The sequence below is a fragment of the Pseudophryne corroboree genome, chromosome 4 (assembly GCF_028390025.1).
Source record: "Pseudophryne corroboree isolate aPseCor3 chromosome 4, aPseCor3.hap2, whole genome shotgun sequence".
Taxonomy (NCBI): Eukaryota; Metazoa; Chordata; class Amphibia; order Anura; family Myobatrachidae; genus Pseudophryne; species Pseudophryne corroboree.
The window spans coordinates 94,997,807-95,020,547 of NC_086447.1; the positions used below are offsets into that span (position 1 = coordinate 94,997,807).

General features: G+C 46.7%; 1 protein-coding gene across 1 annotated transcript in view; it reads right to left on the minus strand.

Moving 5' to 3' along the window:
* MFSD2B (MFSD2 lysolipid transporter B, sphingolipid) overlaps nt 1–22,741 on the minus strand; it is a 72,050-nt gene that overhangs the window by 20,334 nt on the left and 28,975 nt on the right. Inside the window, exons 5-8 of the mRNA XM_063915291.1 lie at nt 21,437–21,515; nt 18,484–18,671; nt 17,681–17,771; nt 16,030–16,151 (exon numbers count right to left, since the gene is read on the minus strand). Coding sequence (XP_063771361.1) covers nt 16,030–16,151; nt 17,681–17,771; nt 18,484–18,671; nt 21,437–21,515 — 480 coding nt within the window. The remainder of the gene's footprint in view (nt 1–16,029; nt 16,152–17,680; nt 17,772–18,483; nt 18,672–21,436; nt 21,516–22,741) is intronic.

Below are 22,741 nucleotides of genomic sequence, written 5' to 3' on the forward strand. Positions count from 1 at the left end.
GACATTAAAATGTGTCGAGAATTAATAAAGTGCCTGCACACCATAGTGCAATTCTAATAGAGCTTATCTGGGCGACATTGAAGCTTTATTCTTACAGTATTCCATGAAGCTCCTCCAGATATCCCATAAAATATGGAGCGTAATATTGTAACACACCAACCCAGCAAACAAGTACTACATAATTCCTATTTGCCCTGTTTTAACTCTATGGGGGTAATTCTGAGTTGATCGCAGCAGGAATTTTGTTAGCAATTGGCCAAAACCATGTGCACTGCAGGGGAGGCAGATATAACATGTGCAGAGAGAGTTAGATTTGGGTGGGTTATTTTCTTTCTGTGCAGGGTAAATACTGGCTGCTTTATTTTTACATTGCAATTTAGATTGCAGATTGAACACACCCCACCCAAATCTAACTCTCTCTGCACATGTTACATCTGCCTCCCCTGCAGTGCACATGGTTTTGCCCAACTGCTAACAAAGTTCCTGCTGCGATCAACTCAGAATTACCCTCTATGTGTTTTTGTCTGTGTGCTAAATATCATACTGCACTAGATGGTTTTGTTTTGTTCTTTTCTGAGCATCAGGGGAACAGAAAGGTCTGACAAGCGAAGGATTCATTGATATGATTTCTTACTTCCATTATACGGTACTGAAGCACTTGGTGCCCAGGTTGTGTGAAGAATTTTGGTGCAATAGTTGTAACAGGTATGATCTGTGGGAAGGTCAGTGCAAGTGCAGGTGTCGGTGGACGTACCTGGATTCTTCACCCGGAATCACTTCTTGGATTGGGTCTTACTGCTTGTACCCTAGTCAGAGGGACGAGGAACCCCAACCCTAAGAGGACCCAACATATAAGTCACCACACATTAGGACGGTGACATAGAGATTTATTATTGGGGAACAAAGAGGAGTGATCACCGCTTTAACTTTAACTTTCAGTTAAATAATAACATAGTATTTGCTTTTATAATACAATGGAAGAATTTCAGCATACAGTTGTCTGAGGCAATAGGCAATATCTAAAAGTATTGACCAAATGTTACAGTAGGTGGCAGTATAACACCACTGGCATTCAAAGTCAGTTCTAGATAAGTCCTATTTCCAGTTTAAGTGTAACCTCTTAAACAAGATTCTCACACTGATATTCTGTAGCAGAGTAGGACTATCCTTAGCGGTCCCTTTAGTAGGGTGATGAAACTGGTTGCACGCATTCGGTCACAGAGGCACAGTAAAGGACAATCACAACTTAGTTACTAAGCAGAATATGACATTCAGACACTAGAATAATTGTGGAGTTAGAAAGCAGGTTTAGAGGGGAAATGCAATCAGAGTTCCTCACATGAAAGTCAGTACAATCTCTTATGAAATCACCTTGCCTCTCCACTAGGTGACAGTCTGCAATCTGTCGTGGTCCTACTCAGCACCTGAGGACCATTACCTGGATATCAATATCAAGGATGATATATTACAGTCTCTAATAGTTATTAGATGGAGCAATAAATACAGTCACAGTAATGAAAAGCAAAAGATGGGGTAGTAACAGTTTATATGATAGCATCAGCATGCAATAGATACTCCCTCCTAAGCCAGAGCTTTTACTAGTCAGTGTCTCTCTAGTGGCCCGGGTAAGCTTTTGTTATGAGCCACGGCTGTGGCTCATTCCTGTTTTGCATGTCAGTTAGGTATTTTATGTTTATTAGTTGTTTCGCAGGCCAGGATTTCCCGTTGCTCTGTTTAAGAGTACACTTGGTTGCTGCCGCTGGTGAGTCTGTGTAATTGCAGCTTGTTCCCATGTGTTCTGCCTCACCTGGCTGCTAATTGCATCTTGTCAGTTTGCAACATGCAACAGGGCAGCTGCATGAGATTATTAATTAGGCCTCTCTGTTATATGCTGGCTCAGTGCTATTCACAGACGCTGGTGATATTTCTAGGTTTCCAGTCTGCTTGAGTTCTGAGCTTGGTTCCTGCTAGTTCCTGAGCTCCTGTGTAGCAGTGGCAGTCGAACTGCTTCCTGTGTCAATTCCTGTGTCAGTCCCTGTGTCGATTCCTGTGTCTGATCCCGTGTCCTGCCGTGAGGCGTTCCTGTCCTGAGGTCCAGTGGCTTTGCCTGTGCCTGGTCAAGTTTCTGGCTTCTTGGTGTCCACCGGTCTGTCGTTTGGGATTCTGCCGGTCCTCCAGTTCTGAGAGTCTGTGTCAGCAGCATTTGGAGTTCCTGTCCGTTTGCCAGTATTCGTACCGGTTCCGTGAGTAGCGGCTCTGCTGAGTCCGTCGGCCTAGGCCGCTGTATTCCATTACTATTTCTGTCACTGGTGTTTTGCAGAGGGTTCTGCTTATGCTGTCACCGCCGGGACACAAAAGTATTGTGTCGGCGTGTGGTCAGCATTTCCTTTGTTGTTCTTTTCCTTTGGCGGCAAGCCGCACATACATTTAGTTTTAGGCTAGTTAGTAGCCCCTGGCTTTGGTTGTTTCAAATGGAAAGGTAGTTTAAAAATATGCGCAAATTAGTTTTACAGGTGCAGCTAAAAATTATATCTCAAAGTGTACATCCCTTTACACTTAAAATATAAGAATTGAGGAATAGATAGAGATATAGCCTTAAAGCGCTCCTATAGAACCCACGTTTATAAACACACACCAAGTGGGTCAAAAGAAAATATATAATCACATACACTGATGTTTCCAAAGATGAATGCAAGTCCAGCGTTTGATTAGACGTAGATGGTTCTAGTTCTCATAGAAATGTAAGAAAAAAGAAAGTGCAATAGTGCAATTAACCTTTAACAGGTGCTTGAATTTATTTTAATATTGCACTTACACCCAGCAGACAAAATCAGTAGCCTTTAGGAAAAACCCTCATTGGCAATACAGCAGCAGCGGACTGGATGATGATAATCCTTTTAATGTCCAGCGCCGATATCATATACGATTAAGCCTCATAAAAGATAAGCAGCACGAAGAAAGTGCAATAGTGCAATTATCCTTTTTTTAAAAGCAAAGATTTATTTTTAAAACATTACACTTACATCAAATTGATGAAAAAAGGCATATACACAAGTCCCCAGTATGGAGCAAAGCCACAGGAGGCGAGGTCTGGAAAAGGTCAGATGGTCCACCCACGGGAAATGGCTCCGGAAACCAGTACCCCAAACAGTTCCTCAGCGTCCAGTGTAGATGGTGAAGCTCCAACAGGGTTACAAATACAGTGGGAGAGTGTACGCTTAACGCGTTTCGAACTTGAATAGTTCTTCTTCAGAAGCGTGTGATGCTCTCCCCTTCATCTCCCTAAATACCCTAACATACACAGAACAGCTGCTCTAGATCACCGCTAATCGGTGTGTGTTCCCAGCCGCGCATGACCGGAAACACGGCCATCTTGTTTCCGGTCATGCGCGGCTGGGAACACACACCGATTAGCGGTGATCTAGAGCAGCTGTTCTGTGTATGTTAGGGTATTTAGGGAGATGAAGGGGAGAGCATCACACGCTTCTGAAGAAGAACTATTCAAGTTCGAAACGCGTTAAGCGTACACTCTCCCGCTGTATTTGTAACCCTGTTGGAGCTTCACCATCTACACTGGACGCTGAGGAACTGTTTGGGGTACTGGTTTCCGGAGCCATTTCCCGTGGGTGGACCATCTGACCTTTTCCAGACCTCGCCTCCTGTGGCTTTGGTTGTTTCAGTAAGAGGGCCCCTTGTTATCACCCTGTCTCGGTACACTCTTTGTCTCTCATTAAGACCTGAGGGGGCATCGAAGTTGGGCAGACGTAATCCGCCCTTCAAACGCGGCTGCCATGGGCTCAAGCAACCATAGTCTCGCAAGAGTGTACTGACAGCACGGGCGAGACAACGGAGATAGGGCGCCAGGGGCTATTCCCTTTCCATTCCCCTTTCCCAGTGTTACGTCCTGGTGCTCTGGACTCACTTCATAACATCTCCCTTGTTCTGAGCACCAGGAACCTAACATTATCACCAGCCATACCACAAAAAAGAAATAAAAACTTTTTCTTTTTTGGCCCAGTCCAGTGTCTAGTCAAGAATCCAGTCCTGTCTAGAATTCAGTTTGCAGAATCCAATCCGGTGTTTAGAATCCAGTCTTGTCTAGAATTCAGTGTGCAGAATCCAATCCGGTGTTTAGAATCCAGTCCTGTCTAGAATTCAGTGTTTAGAATCCAGTCCGGTGTTAAAAAAAAAAAAAAACCCCAGTCTTGTTTTGTTTAGCAAAAATTTAGTCCTGCCTTGTCTTGTCTCGTCTTGTCTAGTTTTAAATCCTCCTATGTCTACTATGCAAGCCCTGCAGGCATCTCTCTCAGCCCTGAACTCTGCTTTCAGTGCTTTGAGACCAGAGCGACTAGAAGTTTTGCAGCAATCCTTAAAGCAACTGCAAAACCTTCTGACTAAAATCTTGCTCATCTTGCCAGAAGTCGTTGAGAGTACATCTATCTCTAAAGAGACTCTTGTTCACAGTATGGTGACAAGAGAATCCTCTGGTTTAATTGAAGAGAAAAGGTTTAAAAGTTTTCTGCGGCCCAGGCTCTCAGAAGAGGAGCGTCTGCGTCGCAGAAACTTAAACTTATGCCTATATTGTGGGGGTTTAGGCCACTATCTGCAGACCTGTGAGTTGCGCAAGCCAAAGTGTGGTGACGAGTCTTGCCCTCTGGCCAAGTTGAGTCAGGATACAAGACCTACTCCTGTCTCTACTGTGGCAGAGGTACTTGTCACACAACCCACACTAAAAAGCTCTCTGTCCTATAACTGGGGTCCTTGGGCAAGGGAGCCCCATTATAGATTCAGGAATCAAAAGAGAATGTTTCTCTCCTCTCTTGAGGTTCCTGTTGAAGCAGCGTTGCAAGCCCCTGGAGTGGTGCCTGATGCCCAGGTTCCTGGAGTGGTGCCTGATGCCCAGGGCCCTGGAGTGGTGCCTGATGCCCAGGGCCCTGGAGTGGTGCCCGTTGCCCGGGGTCCTGGAGTGGTGCCCGTTGCCCAGGGTCCTGGAGTGGTGCCCGTTGCCCAGGGTCCTGGAGTGGTGCCCGTTGCCCAGGGTCCTGGAGTGGTGCTCGATGCTCAGGATCTTGGTGCAGTACCCGATGCCCAGAGTGCTGGAGTGGTGCCCGATGCCCAGAGTGCTGGAGCGGTGCCCGATGCCCAGAGTGCTGGAACGGTACCCGATGCTGTAGCTTATAGAGGGACATCAAATATTATAGCTCAGGTTTCCATACCAGAAGGGGTCTCAGAGGCTGTTACCCCAGGTAGGGACTTGAAGAGCGCAACCCCAGAAAGGGTATCTAAAACCATAGTTCTAGAAGGGAACTCGAGAAGCAAAACCCCAGAAGGGATATTTGAAGTAATATCCCCAAGTGGGTCTCGAGAGACGCAGCCTCTTAGAAGGGTCTAGAGGTCGCTTTCCCAGGAAAGAACTTAAGAGGCGTAGCATTAGTGGAGGTGCTGAAGGTTATAGCTTCAGCAAAAGTCCCGGAAGTCATAGTCCCGGGAGAAGTTTCGATAATTATCGACTCAGAGAGGGAGGCCGATGGCTCGGTCCCAGTGGGGGAGGCCGACGGCTCGGTCCCAGTAAAAGAATCCGAGGTGCTGACCCCAGCGGGGTTCCCGGAGGCCACTGCCCCAGCGGGGTTCCCGGAGGCCACTGCCCCGGGTGGGGTTCAGAAAGTCACTGCCCCGGGTGGGGTTCAGAAAGTCACTGCCCCGGGTGGGGTTCAGAGAGTCTCAGCCTCGAGTAAGGTCAATAGTGACCAGGTCCTAGCAAAGCACTCCAGTCAGTCAGATGGGAAGGAAACAGATCCTGACTCTGATATCTCAACATCCATAATCTTTGATGGCGACTTAGCCCAATTTCTGGCGCTTTACAAACACTATTACATTATTATGTTGTCTAGACCATTTCTGGGCATCACTTTAGAGAATCTTGTGCTTTATCTGATTTATTCTTTTAGAGGAGAGCCTTTTGAGTGGGCGACCAGCCTAATGAAAGCTGAAGATCCCATTCTTCAGGATCTCCCAGCATTCAGTGATGCAATTATTAAAAGATATGGTGCCAAAGAAATTGGTTCAGGTTCCTCTAAGTCACCCGTCTTGTCTGCTGAGAGTCCACCAAATACTGTAAACTCGGCACAAGAGTCCCAGCCCGTTGTTTTGACTGCAGGATGTGCTTTTCTGACTTCTTCTTCTTCTAATAATACTACTTTGCCAGAAAGTTCAGCTCCCAAGGGTAAGAAACCTGTCTCTGATTTGAACGCAGCCTTGCTGGGTGGTACCATCAGTTCAGACAATGTTTGGGGAATTACCTTGGTCAGACCTAAAGAGCTTTGTAAAAAGAAGAAGAAGAAGAGAAAGAAATAATTTTTGACTCTTGCCTTGATATTAAAAAAAAAAGATTTTTTTTCCTTATCTTGTGTCCAGTGGCCACCGTCAGGGGGAGGGCACTGTTACAAACTGTGGTTGCAGCTTGTTTCTGTTTTCGTGTCTGTTAGACCAGTGTGTCAGGTTTTTTTTTGTATCCCTTGTTTTGGATAGTCTGTATTTTGGGGTCCTTTGACCCCTCCTCAAGGGGGGGGGGGGTACTGTTATGAGCCACGGCTGTGGCTCATTCCTGTTTTGCATGTCAGTTAGGTATTTTATGTTTATTAGTTGTTTCGCAGGCCAGGATTTCCCGTTGCTCTGTTTAAGAGTACTCTTGGTTGCTGCCGCTGGTGAGTCTGTGTAATTGCAGCTTGTTCCCATGTGTTCTGCCTCACCTGGCTGCTAATTGCATCTTGTCAGTTTGGAGTCATGCAACAGGGCAGCTGCATGAGATTATTAATTAGGCCTCTCTGTTATATGCTGGCTCAGTGCTATTCACAGACGCTGGTGATATTTCTAGGTTTCCAGTCTGCTTGAGTTCTGAGCTTGGTTCCTGCTAGTTCCTGAGCTCCTGTGTAGCAGAGTCAGTCGAACTGCTTCCTGTGTCGATTCCTGTGTCAGTCCCTGTGTCGATTCCTGTGTCTGATCTCGTGTCCTGCCGTGAGGCGTTCCTGTCCTGAGGTCCAGTGGCTTTGCCTGTGCCTGGTCAAGTTTCTGGCTTCTTGGTGTCCACCGGTCTGTCATTTGGGATTCTGCCGGTCCTCCAGTTCTGAGAGTCTGTGTCAGCAGCATTTGGAGTTCCTGTCCGTTTGCCAGTATTCGTACCGGTTCCGTGAGTAGCGGCTCTGCCGCATCCGTCGGCCTAGGCCGCTGTATTCCGTTACTATTTCTGTCACTGGTGTTTTGCAGAGGGTTCTGCTTATGCTGTCACCGCCGGGACACAAAAGTATTGTGTCGGCGTGTGGTCAGCATTTCCTTTGTTGTTCTTTTCCTTTGGCGGCAAGCCGCACATACATTTAGTTTTAGGCTAGTTAGTAGCCCCTGGCTTTGGTTGTTTCAGTAAGAGGGCCCCTTGTTATCACCCTGTCTCGGTACACTCTTTGTCTCTCATTAAGACCTGAGGGGGCATCGAAGTTGGGCAGACGTAATCCGCACTTCAAACGCGGCTGCAATGGGCTCAAGCAACCATAGTCTCGCAAGAGTGTACTGACAGCACGGGCGAGACAACGGAGATAGGGCGCCAGGGGCTATTCCCTTTCCATTCCCCTTTCCCAGCGTTACGTCCTGGTGCTCTGGACTCACTTCATAACATCTCCCTTGTTCTGAGCACCAGGAACCTAACAGCTTTGCAGAGGATTAGATCCCAGGACCAATAGTATGCAGACGACAATAGCGTGCAATGAGGGCGTAAATTAATTTAAAGCAGTTTCCGGTCAAAGCAGTAAGGTTATAAGCACAGCAGGCAGTTGCAGGCTATACTAGTACCTGAGGCTCTGAATAGCTAGAGTGTGTTCACAATACAGTTCAGCGTCACATGAAAGGTGCAGATAGATTGCAGGCAAGGTATAATAAAGCTGGCTGATACAAGTTGTGAACTGTCTGAAATGCACAAGGGTCCGCTCTCTCCTGTCACACTGTCACTAAGGCAGTTTACAGTTTCTTTTGCTACCTGACGCCTGCCTTTCCGGATGTAAATTATATGAAAAAAGGGTCGGCATGGTCATTAAATTGACTCCCCTGTTGAAAAGTACAATATTTAATACTGTCCAGTACTCTTAATAGCTGTGTCTGCCAAGTAAAAGAGCATATCTCTCTCTCTCTCTCATCTGACCCCTATTCAGCTGTGTATGCGGAGCTGGGTGACTCTGGGTTTCTAACTGAGGGCATTAGCTGGAGTGTCTGCTATCAGCGGCCTCACCAACTCCCCTCTATCACCTGGGACCTTTCCCAGCAGCTTCTTTCAGTACTGGGCAGGCTGGTGTCACTACAGTGGCTGGCGGCTCTCACAGCGGTCTCCTCAGCGGCAGCTCCGCTCTCCACAGCGTGTCTCCTCACAGCGGTCTCCTCAGCGGCAGCTCCACTCTCCACAGCGTGTCTACTCTCACACACACTAGTTCGAACCCCGCCTCCTCTAATTCCCGTTCTGCCACAGCCAATTAAAACTCCATCAGCCTTCTCACTCCCTCCTCCATTATAAGTAAGTCCAAGGGTCCTAGTGCCTGTCTGCTCACTGGTCCTGCTGGCGTCTCCCAGGCAACAGCAGAAGGAAGTGTTGACCACCTTCAGCATTAACAGGATGGGTAGTAATCGAAGCTCAGCAAGGGGAAAATTAGGGGACCTTACTCATGTCTTATCCAGTCCGACAGTTGCCTGCAATGCCTACCCTTTGTAGTACAAATTAAGGGGGTCCAATTCAGAGTGCCACCTATTCCTCCGCTAAAAGCATGCGTGTCCTCACGCAAGTTGCCACAATCAAGAGTTCTGAGCCACAGTTCTGCAAATCCTCACTCAAGTTTCTGAGGTGGCCGAATATTCATGAGCACAAGGAAAATACTCAAAATAACCACGTACACATTACATTATATACACTTTCATAAGTATGTATATACAGAAGCAGCGGTTAAAGAAGCATACTGCATTATAACATTTTAATTGCGGTACCTTAGAGGTAGCGTACCTCATGTGGCCTCTTAGGAACTGGAGATCGGGTACAATACAAAGTGTGTCATCACATTCAATATATATCTCTTCCCTGGGTCTTGGGGCTACCGGTTTCATTGAGCTCGGAGTTGTGCTACCCATAAATAGTAAGAGCTCTATGGGGTCATGGAATGGAATGCCCCCTGGGGTTCCCCGCCCTTCTGCCAGAGGTCTTTCTCTACTGCCGAGACTTCAACGGTGTAGAGCTTCACCTGGTCACAGGGAACGGTACTCAAATGTCCATTGGGTCTCTGGATTTGGTAAGTATATAGTCTATCAGCTGGAACTCGGACAATAACATAGGGAACATCTTCCCACATGGCATCCAGTTTGCTTGATCTATGATTTTTCCTTTTCCAATCTTTATCTCCAATCTTGAGAGGCATTTGCCGAGCATCCAAATTGTAGTTTTTCTCCTGACTGTGATGCACTGTTTCCATCCGTTGTTCCACCAGTTGCCGAGCAGTTTCTCTCTGGTACTGATGTTCTTGCACCCAGTCAGTCCGCACGGTGTCAGGCTCATCCATCATTGGCATCAGCTCTAAATCTTTTGGATGTTTGCCCTGTCTCCCAAACATTAGGTAGAACAGAGTGAATCCCGTGGAGCAGTGTTCTGTCAAGTCACGTGCTGGTACCACCACCAAGAATTTGCTGTAGTGATCTGTAATGGTCAGAGCATACTGGAACCCAGCGGAGCTATGTTCAAGTTTCACATGATCTAACGCAACAATTTCAAGTGGACGGGAACTCTGAATCAGATGTAGAGGATCTTTTTGGGATGAGTCAGCTGGTCTCTTCAGATTACATATCCTGCAATCACGACACCACTTGTCGATATCAGATCTCATCCTGACCCAAAAGAATCTCTGTCAGAGCATCGTCTCCATCTTCTGGGTCCTGAAGTGCCCCGACTGACTGTGATAGACGTTAAGCAACATGTCAGCTTGCTGTCTAGGTACTACAATTTGAGAGATGGGCTGGTGGATGCCGGGATCAAGGCTGGTGCAGACGACAAGGCCCTGTCAGAGGATGATTCGGTCTCGGTGGCGCAACAGTTTAATCAGTTCAGGATCAGCAGTGGCTCTCTGGGACTCAGTTAGACGACTTTTGCTGTTTATGAGGCCCATTAGGTCTTGTAACACAGGACTTGCTTCCTTTACTCGTTGCCAGTCGAACCCAAGACTACTTGGCGAAGCATTTTCAGAGGTGAGATCTGCAGTGGCGGTAACAGGGTCAGAAGTAACTATTGGCTTCCTTTGCTTTTGAGGCTTAAACACAGGGGTCTCAATGTCTTCAGACCAATCCTTTTCCTCCTCTGCGACATCGGCAGTTGGGAGGCGAGACAAAGCATTTGCATTTCCATTGGACTTGCCACTTCGGTAAGACACTGTGGGGCAGATTTATTAAGCTCGGTGAAGTGATAAAGTGGAAGGTTATAAAGGACCAGCCAATCAGATCCTAACTGCCATGTCACAGGCTGGGTTTGAAAAATGACAGTTAGTAGCTGACTGGCTGGCCCTTTATCACCTTCTACTTTATCACTTCACTGAGCTTAATAAATCTGCACCTCTATATCTAAAGTTGGCAAGACGTGCCATCCATCGCTGCTCTAAAGCTCCAAGACGGGCGGAGGACAATGGGCCAATGGATTATTGTCCGTGACAATCACGAATGGTGTGGCAGTCAGACAACTCTTGAACTTTTCGGTGACGGCCCAGATGAGTGCAAGCAGCTCCAGTTTAAAGGTGCTAAAGTTTTCGCTGTTTCTTTTGGTCTTCCTTAGACCTCTGCTGGCATAAGCTATAACTCTCTCTCGTCCGTCTTGTATCTGAGAGAGGACCGCTCCCAGTCCACGGTGGCTGGCGTCTGTATAGACTTGGAAAGGTTTCTCATAGTCTGGGTATGCATGAAGTGGGGCTCCCGTTAGTGATGACTTCAAATGTTCAAAAGCATTCTGTTGCTTCTCTGCCCATACGACCAGGGCAGTACTCCACCTCTCCTGACCTGATTTGCCACGTAGTAACTCATGAAGTGGTGCAGCCACATTGGCGAAATGCTGAATAAAGTGTCGGCAATACCCAACGAAGCCGAGAAAGCTGCGGACGTCTTTCACCATACGGGGTACAGGCCAGTCCCTCACCATCCATATCTTCTCGGGGTCAGGCTTCACCCCATCAGAGCTATGTGCACATATATTGCACACTTGGTTTTAGAAGATGGCACTTGGACGGCTTTAACTTTAAACCACATTTGGTCAATTGGATGAAGACCTCCTCTAGATGTTTCAAATGCTCATCATAGGACTTTGAGAATATGATGCCAACGTCAAGATACAACAGGACCATCTCAAAGTTCCTGTGCCCCAAACAGTGCTCCATAACTCGTTGGAAGGTGGCAGGAGCATTGCAGAGCCTGAATGGCATACGATCAAACTTGAACAGTCATAAACGCGGTCTTCTCCCTGTCTTCTGGAGTCATTAGGATCTGCCAGTATCCGCTCATCTGGTCAAGAGTTGAGAAGTACTGGGTGAGCAGTCTGTAGCACTTTTAACGATTCCTCTGTCCGAGGCAGCGGATAAGCATCTTTGTGCGTCATTACGTTCAGTTTTCGATAGTCGACACAGAATCTGAGGCTGCCGTCTTTTTTCCGCATTTCGCCAATTCTAGAGCCTGCATGTCATATTCATTATTTCAGACAACTGTATGCTGAAATTCTTCCATTGTATTATAAAAGCAAAGACTGTGTTATTAGTTAACTGAAAGTTAAAGTTACAGCAGTGATCACTCCTCTTTGTTTCCGAATATTAAATCTTTATGTCACCGTCCTAATGTGTGGTGACTTATATGTTGGGTCCTCTCAGGGTTGGGTTTCCTTGTCCCTCTGCCTAGGGTTCCAGCAGTGAGACCCAATCCAAGAAGTGATTCCAGGTGAAGAATCCAGGTACGTCCACCGACACCTGCACTTGCACTGACTTTCCCACAGATAATACCTGTTACAACTTGGCGTCACAAACAGGATGGGTAGTAATCGAAGCTCAGCAGGGGGAAAATTAGGGGACCTTCCTCATGTCTTATTCAGTCTGACAGTTGTCTGCAATGTATACCCTTTGTAGTACAAATTAAGTGGGTCCAGTTCAGAGTCTCACAATATTCCCTTACGCTATACATTTTGTTTTCCTTGCATGTGGCTGGATATCCAGAGGAGCTTCACGGTACACCCCAAGTATAATGCTCCAATGTCAGTCAGATAAGCATTGCTTGAATAGCACTATGGTAAGAGGTTGGGATTGAAAAGCCAGTTGTCAGAATACCGACCACGGCATACCAATGTTGGGAAAGGTAAGTATACTTACCTCCCCAAAATGGCCCCCTAACTCTAGTCCACCTTCTAGCAGCCTAAACCTAACACCCCCAGCCTAACTCTAACTCTCTCTGGTGGTGCCTAATCCTAACCCCCTTCCCTGCAGCCTAATCCTAACCCCCTCCCCAGAGCAGCCAAACCCTAACCCTCCCCAGAGGTGCCTAAACCTAACCCCCCTGCCCACAGCCTACCCCTAACCTTCCCCCAGCAGCCTAAACCTGACACCCACCCCCCTGTAGCCTACATTTCCGGTGGGCCGAACATCCTCGTTCGGGATCCCGGTGGTTGGAATTCCAGCGCCGGGCTTGTGACCCTATTCAGGAGTAGTGACGGGATTCTGGCATCATTATTTTTGACTGCCATGATCCCGACTGCCAAGATCCTGACCGGATCCCATGGTATGCAACATTTTATTATTAGCACTAAGGGCCTAATTCAGACCTGATCGTAGATGTGCGAAAAAACGTACATCTACAATTAAAATCTCTGACATGCGAGGGGACGCCCAGAACACCGCAAGTCCGCCCCGCATGCCTGATCCTGTTTATCCCCCCGCAGATGTGCGCAAGCATCGGACAGTGGCAGTGCTTTTGTACCTGCCAAGTAGCTCTCTGCCTAAGCAGCCTAGATGCATAGGCAGGCGGCTACCTGCCATGTTTAGGGTCACAGCGGCCGTGTGTGACATCACGCAGCTATCGTGGCCCGCCCCGCAAACAGTCCGGACACGCCTGCGCTGCCCAGACTGTGCACCAAAAATGCCGCCACAGTGCGCTGACACACCCCACTTTTTTTATCTCAAAGTTACAATATATTTGCTTTATAACTGTCAAGGTCAATTTCAGAAAAAATGGAAAAGCAAAGAATTACATTGATATGCATTATCAGTTTGTTCTGATATGTTTGCACTTGATTGGATTATAGGGGTTGTTGTATCATGCAGCGAAAAGAATAGAGAAGTTGCCCATAGTAACCAATCAGGTTTGAGGTAGTATATATCAAGTACATTCTATAAAATCATAGGAAGCTGATGATTGGATGTTATGGGCAACTCCTCCATGGGTCCACATCTCTATTCTTTGCACTGCTTGATACATGTCCCCCTTACTCATAGACTGCACAAGTTGTATACTATAATACTATCCTAGAAGGTGCCATTATTTGCAGACTGTAGTACAAATTTGCAAAGTTATTTTTTCTTGTTACAGAATAGATTGTTTCTAACAAAATAGAAAATATTTTTTAGGCACAAAATACATTTTATGACTTCAAGAATCATTTTGTGCCATATAATATATACTTACAAAAAAAATAAGGATAAATATAAGAAAAATCTGCTTTGTGCTCATAAAATGATCTTGTGTTGCTGATAAATGTTTTATACTACAGATTATTTAAATTTGAATCAGGAAATATTTTTGAAAATGGTAGGAACTCATTTGGTCATATTAATGAATCTGACACTACCCACAACTGTGCGTTATCATAGGGCCTGATTCATTAAGGATTTCAAATGCAGGTGGAGGTGCATACCATCTCGCGATGCAGTCCTTGTCCTCGCTATTCCCGAAAAACGGGGGCAAGATGCTCTCGTTTTCCCAAACGCCAGCCGCCCACGCCCCCACCCCTCCCTTCGAATGCCTCTGCCAGTCAATCAGGCAGAGGCGTTCGCATATCTGCGCCGTGACCGCAGGATCCGTTCTGCACATGCGCAGGACTCGAACATCTGGGAAAAGCAGTAAGGATCACATCAGCCATCAGCACATCAGCGATCCTTACTGAATTAGCCCCATCACCAAATGTTACATAATAATTATTTTATACCAAATATTTATATTTAAGTGTTGAGATATACTTCCATGAGTAGAGTGTACAGGGTATTAGACACATGTGAAGACATATTTCTGCAAGTACAGTGTACAGCATATTACATAAGCATAGATATATACAGTATTTCTATAAATTGAGTGTGCAAGGTATGAGATAGCTGTACAGGGTTTTCTCCAATACAAAAATACTGCTTTACATCTAGGGTTTCACCTGTGTAACCCAGTGGCAGTGTAGTGAGTAACTAACTAAAGTCTACCTAAATCTCTCTATCCCATCACTGTTACATGACTGTTACACATCCCACAAGCCACCAGTTACCTGGACAGCGGCTCCTGTCACAGCCTGGAGCCTCCAGCCAGCCTGATGCATGACCTATCCATCTATCCATCCATCCCACAAGCCACCAGTTACCTGGACAGCAGCTCCTATCACAGCCTGGAGCCTCTAGCCAGCCTGCTGCAGTGACATATGCCTCCACCCCACAAGCCACCAGTTACCTGGACAGCAGCTCCTATCACAGCCTGGAGCCTCTAGCCAGCCTGCTGCAGTGACATATGCCTCCACCCCACAAGCCACCAATTACCTGGACAGCAGCTCCTATCACAGCCTGGAGCCTCTAGCCAGCCTGCTGCAGTGACATATGCCTCCACCCCACAAGCCACCAGTTACCTGGACAGCAGCTCCTATCACAGCCTGGAGCCTCTAGCCAGCCTGCTGCAGTGACATATGCCTCCACCCCACAAGCCACCAGTTACCTGGACAGCAGCTCCTATCACAGCCTGGAGCCTCTAGCCAGCCTGCTGCAGTGACATGTGCCTCCACCCCACAAGCCACCAGTTACCTGGACAGCAGCTCCTATCACAGCCTGGAGCCTCTAGCCAGCCTGCTGCAGTGACATATGCCTCCACCCCACAAGCCACCAGTTACCTGGACAGCAGCTGCTATCACAGCCTGGAGCCTCTAGCCAGCCTGCTGCAGTGACATATGCCTCCACCCCACAAGCCACCAGTTACCTGGACAGCAGCTCCTATCACAGCCTGGAGCCTCTAGCCAGCCTGCTGCAGTGACATATGCCTCCACCCCACAAACCACCAGTTACCTGGACAGCAGCTCCTATCACAGCCTGGAGCCTCAAGCCAGCCTGCTGCAGTGACATATGCCTCCACCGCACAAGCCACCAGTTACCTGGACAGCAGCTCCTATCACAGCCTGGAGCCTCTAGCCAGCCTGCTGCAGTGACATATGCCTCCACCCCACAAGCCACCAGTTACCTGGACAGCAGCTCCTATCACAGCCTGGAGCCTCTAGCCAGCCTGCTGCAGTGACATATGCCTCCACCCCACAAGCCACCAGTTACCTGGACAGCAGCTCCTATCACAGCCTGGAGCCTCTAGCCAGCCTGCTGCAGTGACATATGCCTCCACCCCACAAGCCACCAGTTACCTTGACAGCAGCTCCTATCACAGCCTGGAGCCTCTAGCCAGCCTGCTGCAGTGACATATGCCTCCACCCCACAAGCCACAAGTTACCTGGACAGCAGCTCCTATCACAGCCTGGAGCCTCTAGCCAGCCTGCTGCAGTGACATATGCCTCCACCCCACAAGCCACCAGTTACCTGGACAGCAGCTCCTATCACAGCCTGGAGCCTCAAGCCAGCCTGCTGCAGTGACATATGCCTCCACCGCACAAGCCACCAGTTACCTGGACAGCAGCTCCTATCACAGCCTGGAGCCTCTAGCCAGCCTGCTGCAGTGACATGTGCCTCCACCCCACAAACCACCAGTTACCTGGACAGCAGCTGAAATCAGCAGGAACGAGACTATCAGGTAACAGTATGGCCCGTGTTGCATAGACTGTTTGAAACCGCTACAAAATGGCAAAACCTTCCCGGAAAGCCATGCATATGGATCTGGAAAATAATGAAAAATGACTTTAATATTCAGTGATTGATGTGTGTGTAATTGAAGTACCACTTACTGCAGGTATTTACAAGGTACCGCAATGTCTGCCCACATTGTGACATCCTGTATCTGTCTGTGCGCCACTGACATGCACATGGGTTAGGGTGGCTATACGTCTTCTATAGTGGCATTTAGTACTCCTGCTGGCTAGACATGGGCATTTATGTGTTTTCCTGTGACTGCTGTTGTTACACACTCAGATCTGTCCATCAGCCAGAGCTAAGCAGATGTTGCACTACTCCGGTTATAACCCCCAGAGGACCTGGGCATATTTCTATTTCCAGACTGAAGGTGGTTTATATTGCCTGTGGAGGTGTCTTCACCAAACCTTCTTTCTGCTCTTGACTTTGCCACCTACTTCCCATCCAAAATTGACTCCATTCGTCAGGACATAACATCCCACCAGAACCTCAGCAACCCCCCTCCTCCATTCCCCCCCCCCTTCCTTCTCTCCTACCAACTCTGACATCTTTCTTCCTTGTATCTGGAGAGGAAGTCATGGTCCTCATCTGGTCCTCACCCACCTCCACCTCCCCACTTGACCCTATTCCCTCCTGCCTTCTCCGCTTCCTCTCTTCTGCCTGTTCCCATCTTGCCCATCTACTCAATATCTCACTCTCATCAGGCATTGTCCCTTCTGCCTTCAAGCATGCACTTGTCTCCCCTATTCTTAAAAAACCTACCCTTGAGCCAACCAATCTCTTAAACTACCTACCCATCTCTCTTCTCCCTTTTGCCTCCAAACTCCTCGAGCGTATTGTCTACAACCGCCTCACTGTCTTTCTTTCTTCCCACTCACTGCTTGACCCTTTCCAGTCTGGTTTCCATCCTCAGCACTCCACTGAAAATGCCCTCACAAAAGTCTGCAATGACCTCCTTGCTACTAAATCCAGGGGCCACTACTCTCTGTGTATTCTCCTTGACTTCTCTGCTGCTTTTGACACTGTAGACCACCCTCTCCTCCTGCAAACCCTTTACTCCCTTGGTTTGCGTGATACTGCTCTCTCCTGGCTATCCTCCTACCTTTCTGACTGTTCCTTCTCTGTCTCCTCTCATGACTCCACCTCTCCCCCACTTCCTCTACCAGTAGGTGTCCCCCAAGGTTCTGTTCTTGGGCTCTCCTTTTCGCTCTCTACGCATCCTCATTAGGTTTGCTCATTAGCTCTTTAGCTCAGATAGCTAGTCTGGCCATTTAAGGGCAACATTTGTACTGAGCCCTTCTAACAGATCAGCAATTAGATAAAATCTGTCTAGCACCAGACGGAGGTTCATATTCAGTCAAAATAATTATTCATGAAAATGCAACCTATAGAGGTAAGCGGCACCAGTTGGGCAAGCCATCTATTCTTTAGGAATAAGAGACATCATTGAAGCACATTATGAACTGACAGCCTGCACTCAATACCTGGTTCAGTACACAAAATGGTGGCCTCCACTCTCTATATAAACAACATGGAGTTAAGAAATAATTCCTCACCATCTTTCTCCTTGACTCCTATAAAGAGGACAGCTGTGCAGAGTAAATACACGCATCCGATCACACCAGCAGCAATCATGTAGACATTTCTCTACAAATAAATACCACTTAACATTGAATTCATTATTACGTCATTGAAAATTTATATTCTTTGTTAATAAATACAAACACTTTACGCGTCACATTTACAAGTTTTGTAAATAACCAGGACACTTTATACCATGTGCTTAATCTGCTCTAATATACTATCTGCCCAGCAGTGTCTCTCACCCTGCTCGTTACGCCAAATATCCCTTCTGGCTGCAATAAAACAAGACTAAAGCAAGAAAACTGGACTTTTAGGAGGAGGACAAAATTCCATAGTCACAGATAATTTGTCTTTGAAGGTTGATTCTTGCGAAATGGAAAAAATATGGCCCAGCAGTGTACTTAACTGTGTGTAAATGCACCTCTTTGTCTGCTGGTCTACAGAGACATGGAAATGCACACAGTGCAAAGATGAAAACATGGTGGATACAAGTACATAAGATTGTATGCAACCTTAAAAACCTAATTGCCTAGACACAAAATTGGTTTGGGGTCAGAGGTTTAGCCGTTGGACCGAACCTAAATTTAACTACACTTACTATATGTAAACATACTTTGGACTAAAAGGTTATGTAGTACTGGCTTACATTAGAACGCTACGTTGACCCCCTGTACCCCCTTTCATGACACATGCGAGCATAAGCACCAGAACAGAGAGAGACTGCATTGGGGCATATGCATTTTTCAAAGCTATTGCTGAACAGTTTTTTACTTACGGCGTGAAGCTGGTAATCTTGTGACCCTGGAACCAAGAAAGTGGTGTTTACCAGAGAGTCTGTGGCATTCACAGTGACGTTTACAGTCCCGTTAGTCACATGACAGTGATGGGCAGTGTGAGCACTGGCAACTATCTGCCCTTGCAGTGCCGCTCCAATCAAGGTCCCCAGCACCTCCATTGTCATCCCTGTATGAAGTTGCCACGAGAAGAGGGGGAAGGGGGGGGGATAGAGAGAGCATTTTAACTCATTCCAGTACAACATAATTTTTTAGTCTGCAGTTGGGTGAAACTAACATATGCGGTTTTGTAATTGTACATAGTTTTTCGCACTATACCAGTAACTTAAGATAAACTCCAGGCATGTGGTCTAATGTGAACCCCGATCTTCACCAAGAACCTACAAGAGAGCATTGGAGCTAACTGTGGTGGTGCAGCCCCCAGGCGGATTTTACCTACGGACTGCAGCCCCCCCCAGTAAAATCTGCCACTTCAGTGAGCTCAGCTGAGCCAGTTGCAGTCTGTGTGACTGTACTGGCTCAGTGACTTCACTGTGACTGGCAGTGACTTCCTATTGGAAGTTCTACCTGCCAGTCACCTGTAGGATAGGCAGTCCCTTTGGGAGGTATTTCCTCCTTCCGGGACTGCGAGAACCACTGCAATTAGCAGAGAGCGGGCTTCCTGTAGGAAGCCACTCCCTGCCTAGTCGTCGGCTTTGGTCTGGCATACGCACCAAAGCCATTGCTCTATTGAAGAGAGTCCTGTATCCTGTCCCCTGTCAGGTCTTTGTGCATGCGCTGGGACAGGGGACTCTGCTCACCGGCTTGGGTAGCGGCAGCCACCCTACCTAAAAAAAGGAGGAGCCGCCACTGCTAGTCTCACTCGACGCCTGCTGTCAGGCAGGAGAATGATAGATACAGACCGAGGTAGGTGCAAAATCAGAATATAATCTAAGGTAAGGGACAAACAGCACAGGTTCATAAACAGGTAATGGTCTCAAGTAAACAAGTGTATTCATAGTTATACATAATTACCAGACTGTGGGGGAGATGTATCAAAGCTTTGAGAGACATAAAGTACTAACCAATCAGCTCCTAACTGGCATGTACCAACCAGTAAGTTCCCCTATTTGAATAATGGACTGCTCTGCAACTGCCACTGGCAAGGAAGTCCAGCCCCATGGTTCAGGAGATTTTGTGATTAGTCAGTGGTATTTGCCTTTTATATATAAAGATTTTAGATATAAGTACTTAACCAACCATTTTCCAGTCAAGCGAGGATAGTGTCTTAATTATCAGAGGTTAACCTGTCACTCGAAACATTGCCAGCCCTCTTAGAGAGCAAAAGGAGAAAAGGAGACATAGATATTTTGACTCTTAAATGCATTAAGGAAAGCTTGATAGTCAGCAACTGCTTATCTGCTGTGTAAAGGACACCGAGACTCTCCCAGTGACCTTAAGTGTTGTGCGAAAATATTTACCTTTTTACCTCAAAGGAGGTGCCCTAAGGAGAGCGAGAATCTACGCAAGGAGACCTAGGGCCCTTTGGAATAGAGTCAGCCTATCCCTGCAAACCTTACATATTCAACATACAGCGGGTAGAGCTTGGCCTGTTGTCCCAGCATTTACAGCACTGAGCAGGGCAGCATCAGAGACGGGGCAGAGAAGGAGGCGGATTATTCTCCTCAGGGTCAGCCTTTTCACAGCATCAATCTGGAGGTGCGGCCTAACAAAGATTGACACCGGCGGGTGGGACATATCCTGATGTAAGTCTAATTAGCTTACCAGGAAGTCCTTCAAAATTAAAGTTATACGCACAGAAATACTTGAAATTCCGTTGCAAAGCACGGGTATCCAGCTACTGTGTATATATATGTGTATATATATATATATATATATATATATATATCATATACATATACACAGGTTGAGTATCCCATATCCAAATATTCCAAAATACGGAATATTCCGAAATACGGAAATTTTTGGAGTGAGACTGAGATACTGTAGTGAAACCTTTGTTTTCTGATGGCTTAAAGTACACAAACTTTGATCAATACACAAAGTTATTAAAAATATTGTGTTAAATGACCTTCAGGCTGTGTGTATATGAAACATAAATGCATTCTGTGCTTAGACTTAGGTCCCATCGCCATGATATCTCATTATGGGATGCAATTATTTCAAAATACGGAAAAATCCGATATCCAAAATACTTCTGGTCCTAAGCATTTTGGATATGGGATACTCAACCTGTATATATATGTATGCGTGTGCGTGTGTGTGTGTGTGTGTGTGTACAGATGCGTCCTCAGGTGTCTTTTTTGTTGAAAATGCATCTTAGACGCAACATAATGGGAATAGCATGCTGATTAATTTGACATGCGACACTTGTGTATCTGTGTACAAGTTGGTCTGTTTACAAAGCACAATGGAACTTATAGGCCCTACACACATGCCGATTTTTTGAAAGATATGAACGATCTCGTTAATAAATGAACGAGAACTCGTTCATATCTTTCAGTGTGAAGGCTCCAGCGATGAACGATGCGCGGCCCCACGCTCGTTCATCGCTGGTCCCCCGTCGGCTGTGCATGCAGGCCAATATGGTCGATCTCGTCCATATTTGCCTGCACGTCTATGGAGCCGGGTGACGGGGGGAGTGAAGAAACTTCACTCCCCCCGTCACTGCCCCCCCCCCGCCGCCGGGTCGCCCTTCGGCCGTATCGGCCGTCGGGCACCTCGGCGGCACATCGCCATATGTGTAGGGCCCATTAGAGTGGACAATAGTCACAGCTGCTGCATCGTAGCACTCTGTATATAGCTTCAGAGGTCACACACAGGTGTGGGTCTGCTCTATGGACAGGTACATATTGTACATTGTAAATGTCATATAACAGTACTGGCTTATGGGCATGCGAGTAACTGATATGACAGTGAGAGTATCGCACTTACTATATGCAGTGGCTGAGTCCCTCTCTGCCTGCTCTGTGCTAAGAAACATCGTTAGAGTTGTGTATGGAAGGTGATAAATCTATTGGAAACACAAAAAAATATCCGTTATTACAAATGTAAAGGTCTTATAGTCATATAAAATATATACAAGGGGAAATGTATCAAAACTCCAAGAGAGATAAAGAGAAGATGTCCACTGCAAGCAGTCAGCTGTTATATAACATTTACTGTATCTGATTGATATGGTCAACTCCTCTTTATCTCTCTCCAAGGTTTGATACATCTCTCCCACATACTGCACAAAGACTATTTAGATCTTGTCCTGCAGTTACTGTATTTCATACCTTTAGAGGGGTATTCAATTAGCTGCAAAAATTTTTGGACACGGAAATTGGGGGGGGGGGGGGGTGATTTTGTTATTGTCGATTATTTTAGGGGGGTGCTATCCAATTAGCCTCCTTTTTTTCATTCTGCGGTAATTAGCCGCAGCTAATAGGACACCGCCCTAAGGAGCCTATTTATCATTGTATATTTGGGCTTAATCCTGTTTTTGGGGGTTAACCATATTTATTCAGTATCCCTTGCATGATAATACATCCCCATTTATCATTAATCGCATATTCAGTGTGATCTGGGCGCAATATTAGTGCCCAGGATCGCACTGCAATATGAGGTAGGGGTCATAGGGGCGACATGCATTAGGGCGACAGTCATTAGGTCGACCACTATTGGTCGACACCTGAAATAGGTCGACATTGTCATTAGGTCGACATGAACAAGGTCGACATGGAAAAGGGTCGCCGTGAGTTTTTTTTAAACTTGTTTGGTGTTGTTTTCATTGTAAAGTGACTGGGAGCCCCAAATAGTGCACCGTGTCCCCTCGTATGGCTCGCTTCGCATGCCATGCTTCGGGCAAGGTGCCTCGCTCCTCTACCGCGGCGCTCGGCACAGGTTACGGTTTCCAATCATAGTCCACGTGGATCGTAAAGTATGAAAACTGAAAACAAATGTATTTATTTTTTTAAAATGCATGTCAACCTTTTTCCATGTCGACCTAGTGACCATGTCGACTTAGTGACCATGTTGACCTAATGCATGTCGACCAATAGTGGTCAACCTAATGACCGTATCCCACTGTTAGGGTGTGTACACACGGTGAGATCCTTGCTATGCCCGATTTTCACTTGCAATTTCCCTTGAACTCCCTGGAGCCCAGCACCATCGATTTTGACTAACTTTTCTTGAGATATGGACTATGTGTGCTTACGATTTTGGCTTATGTGAGATATCATTGACATGTGAGAT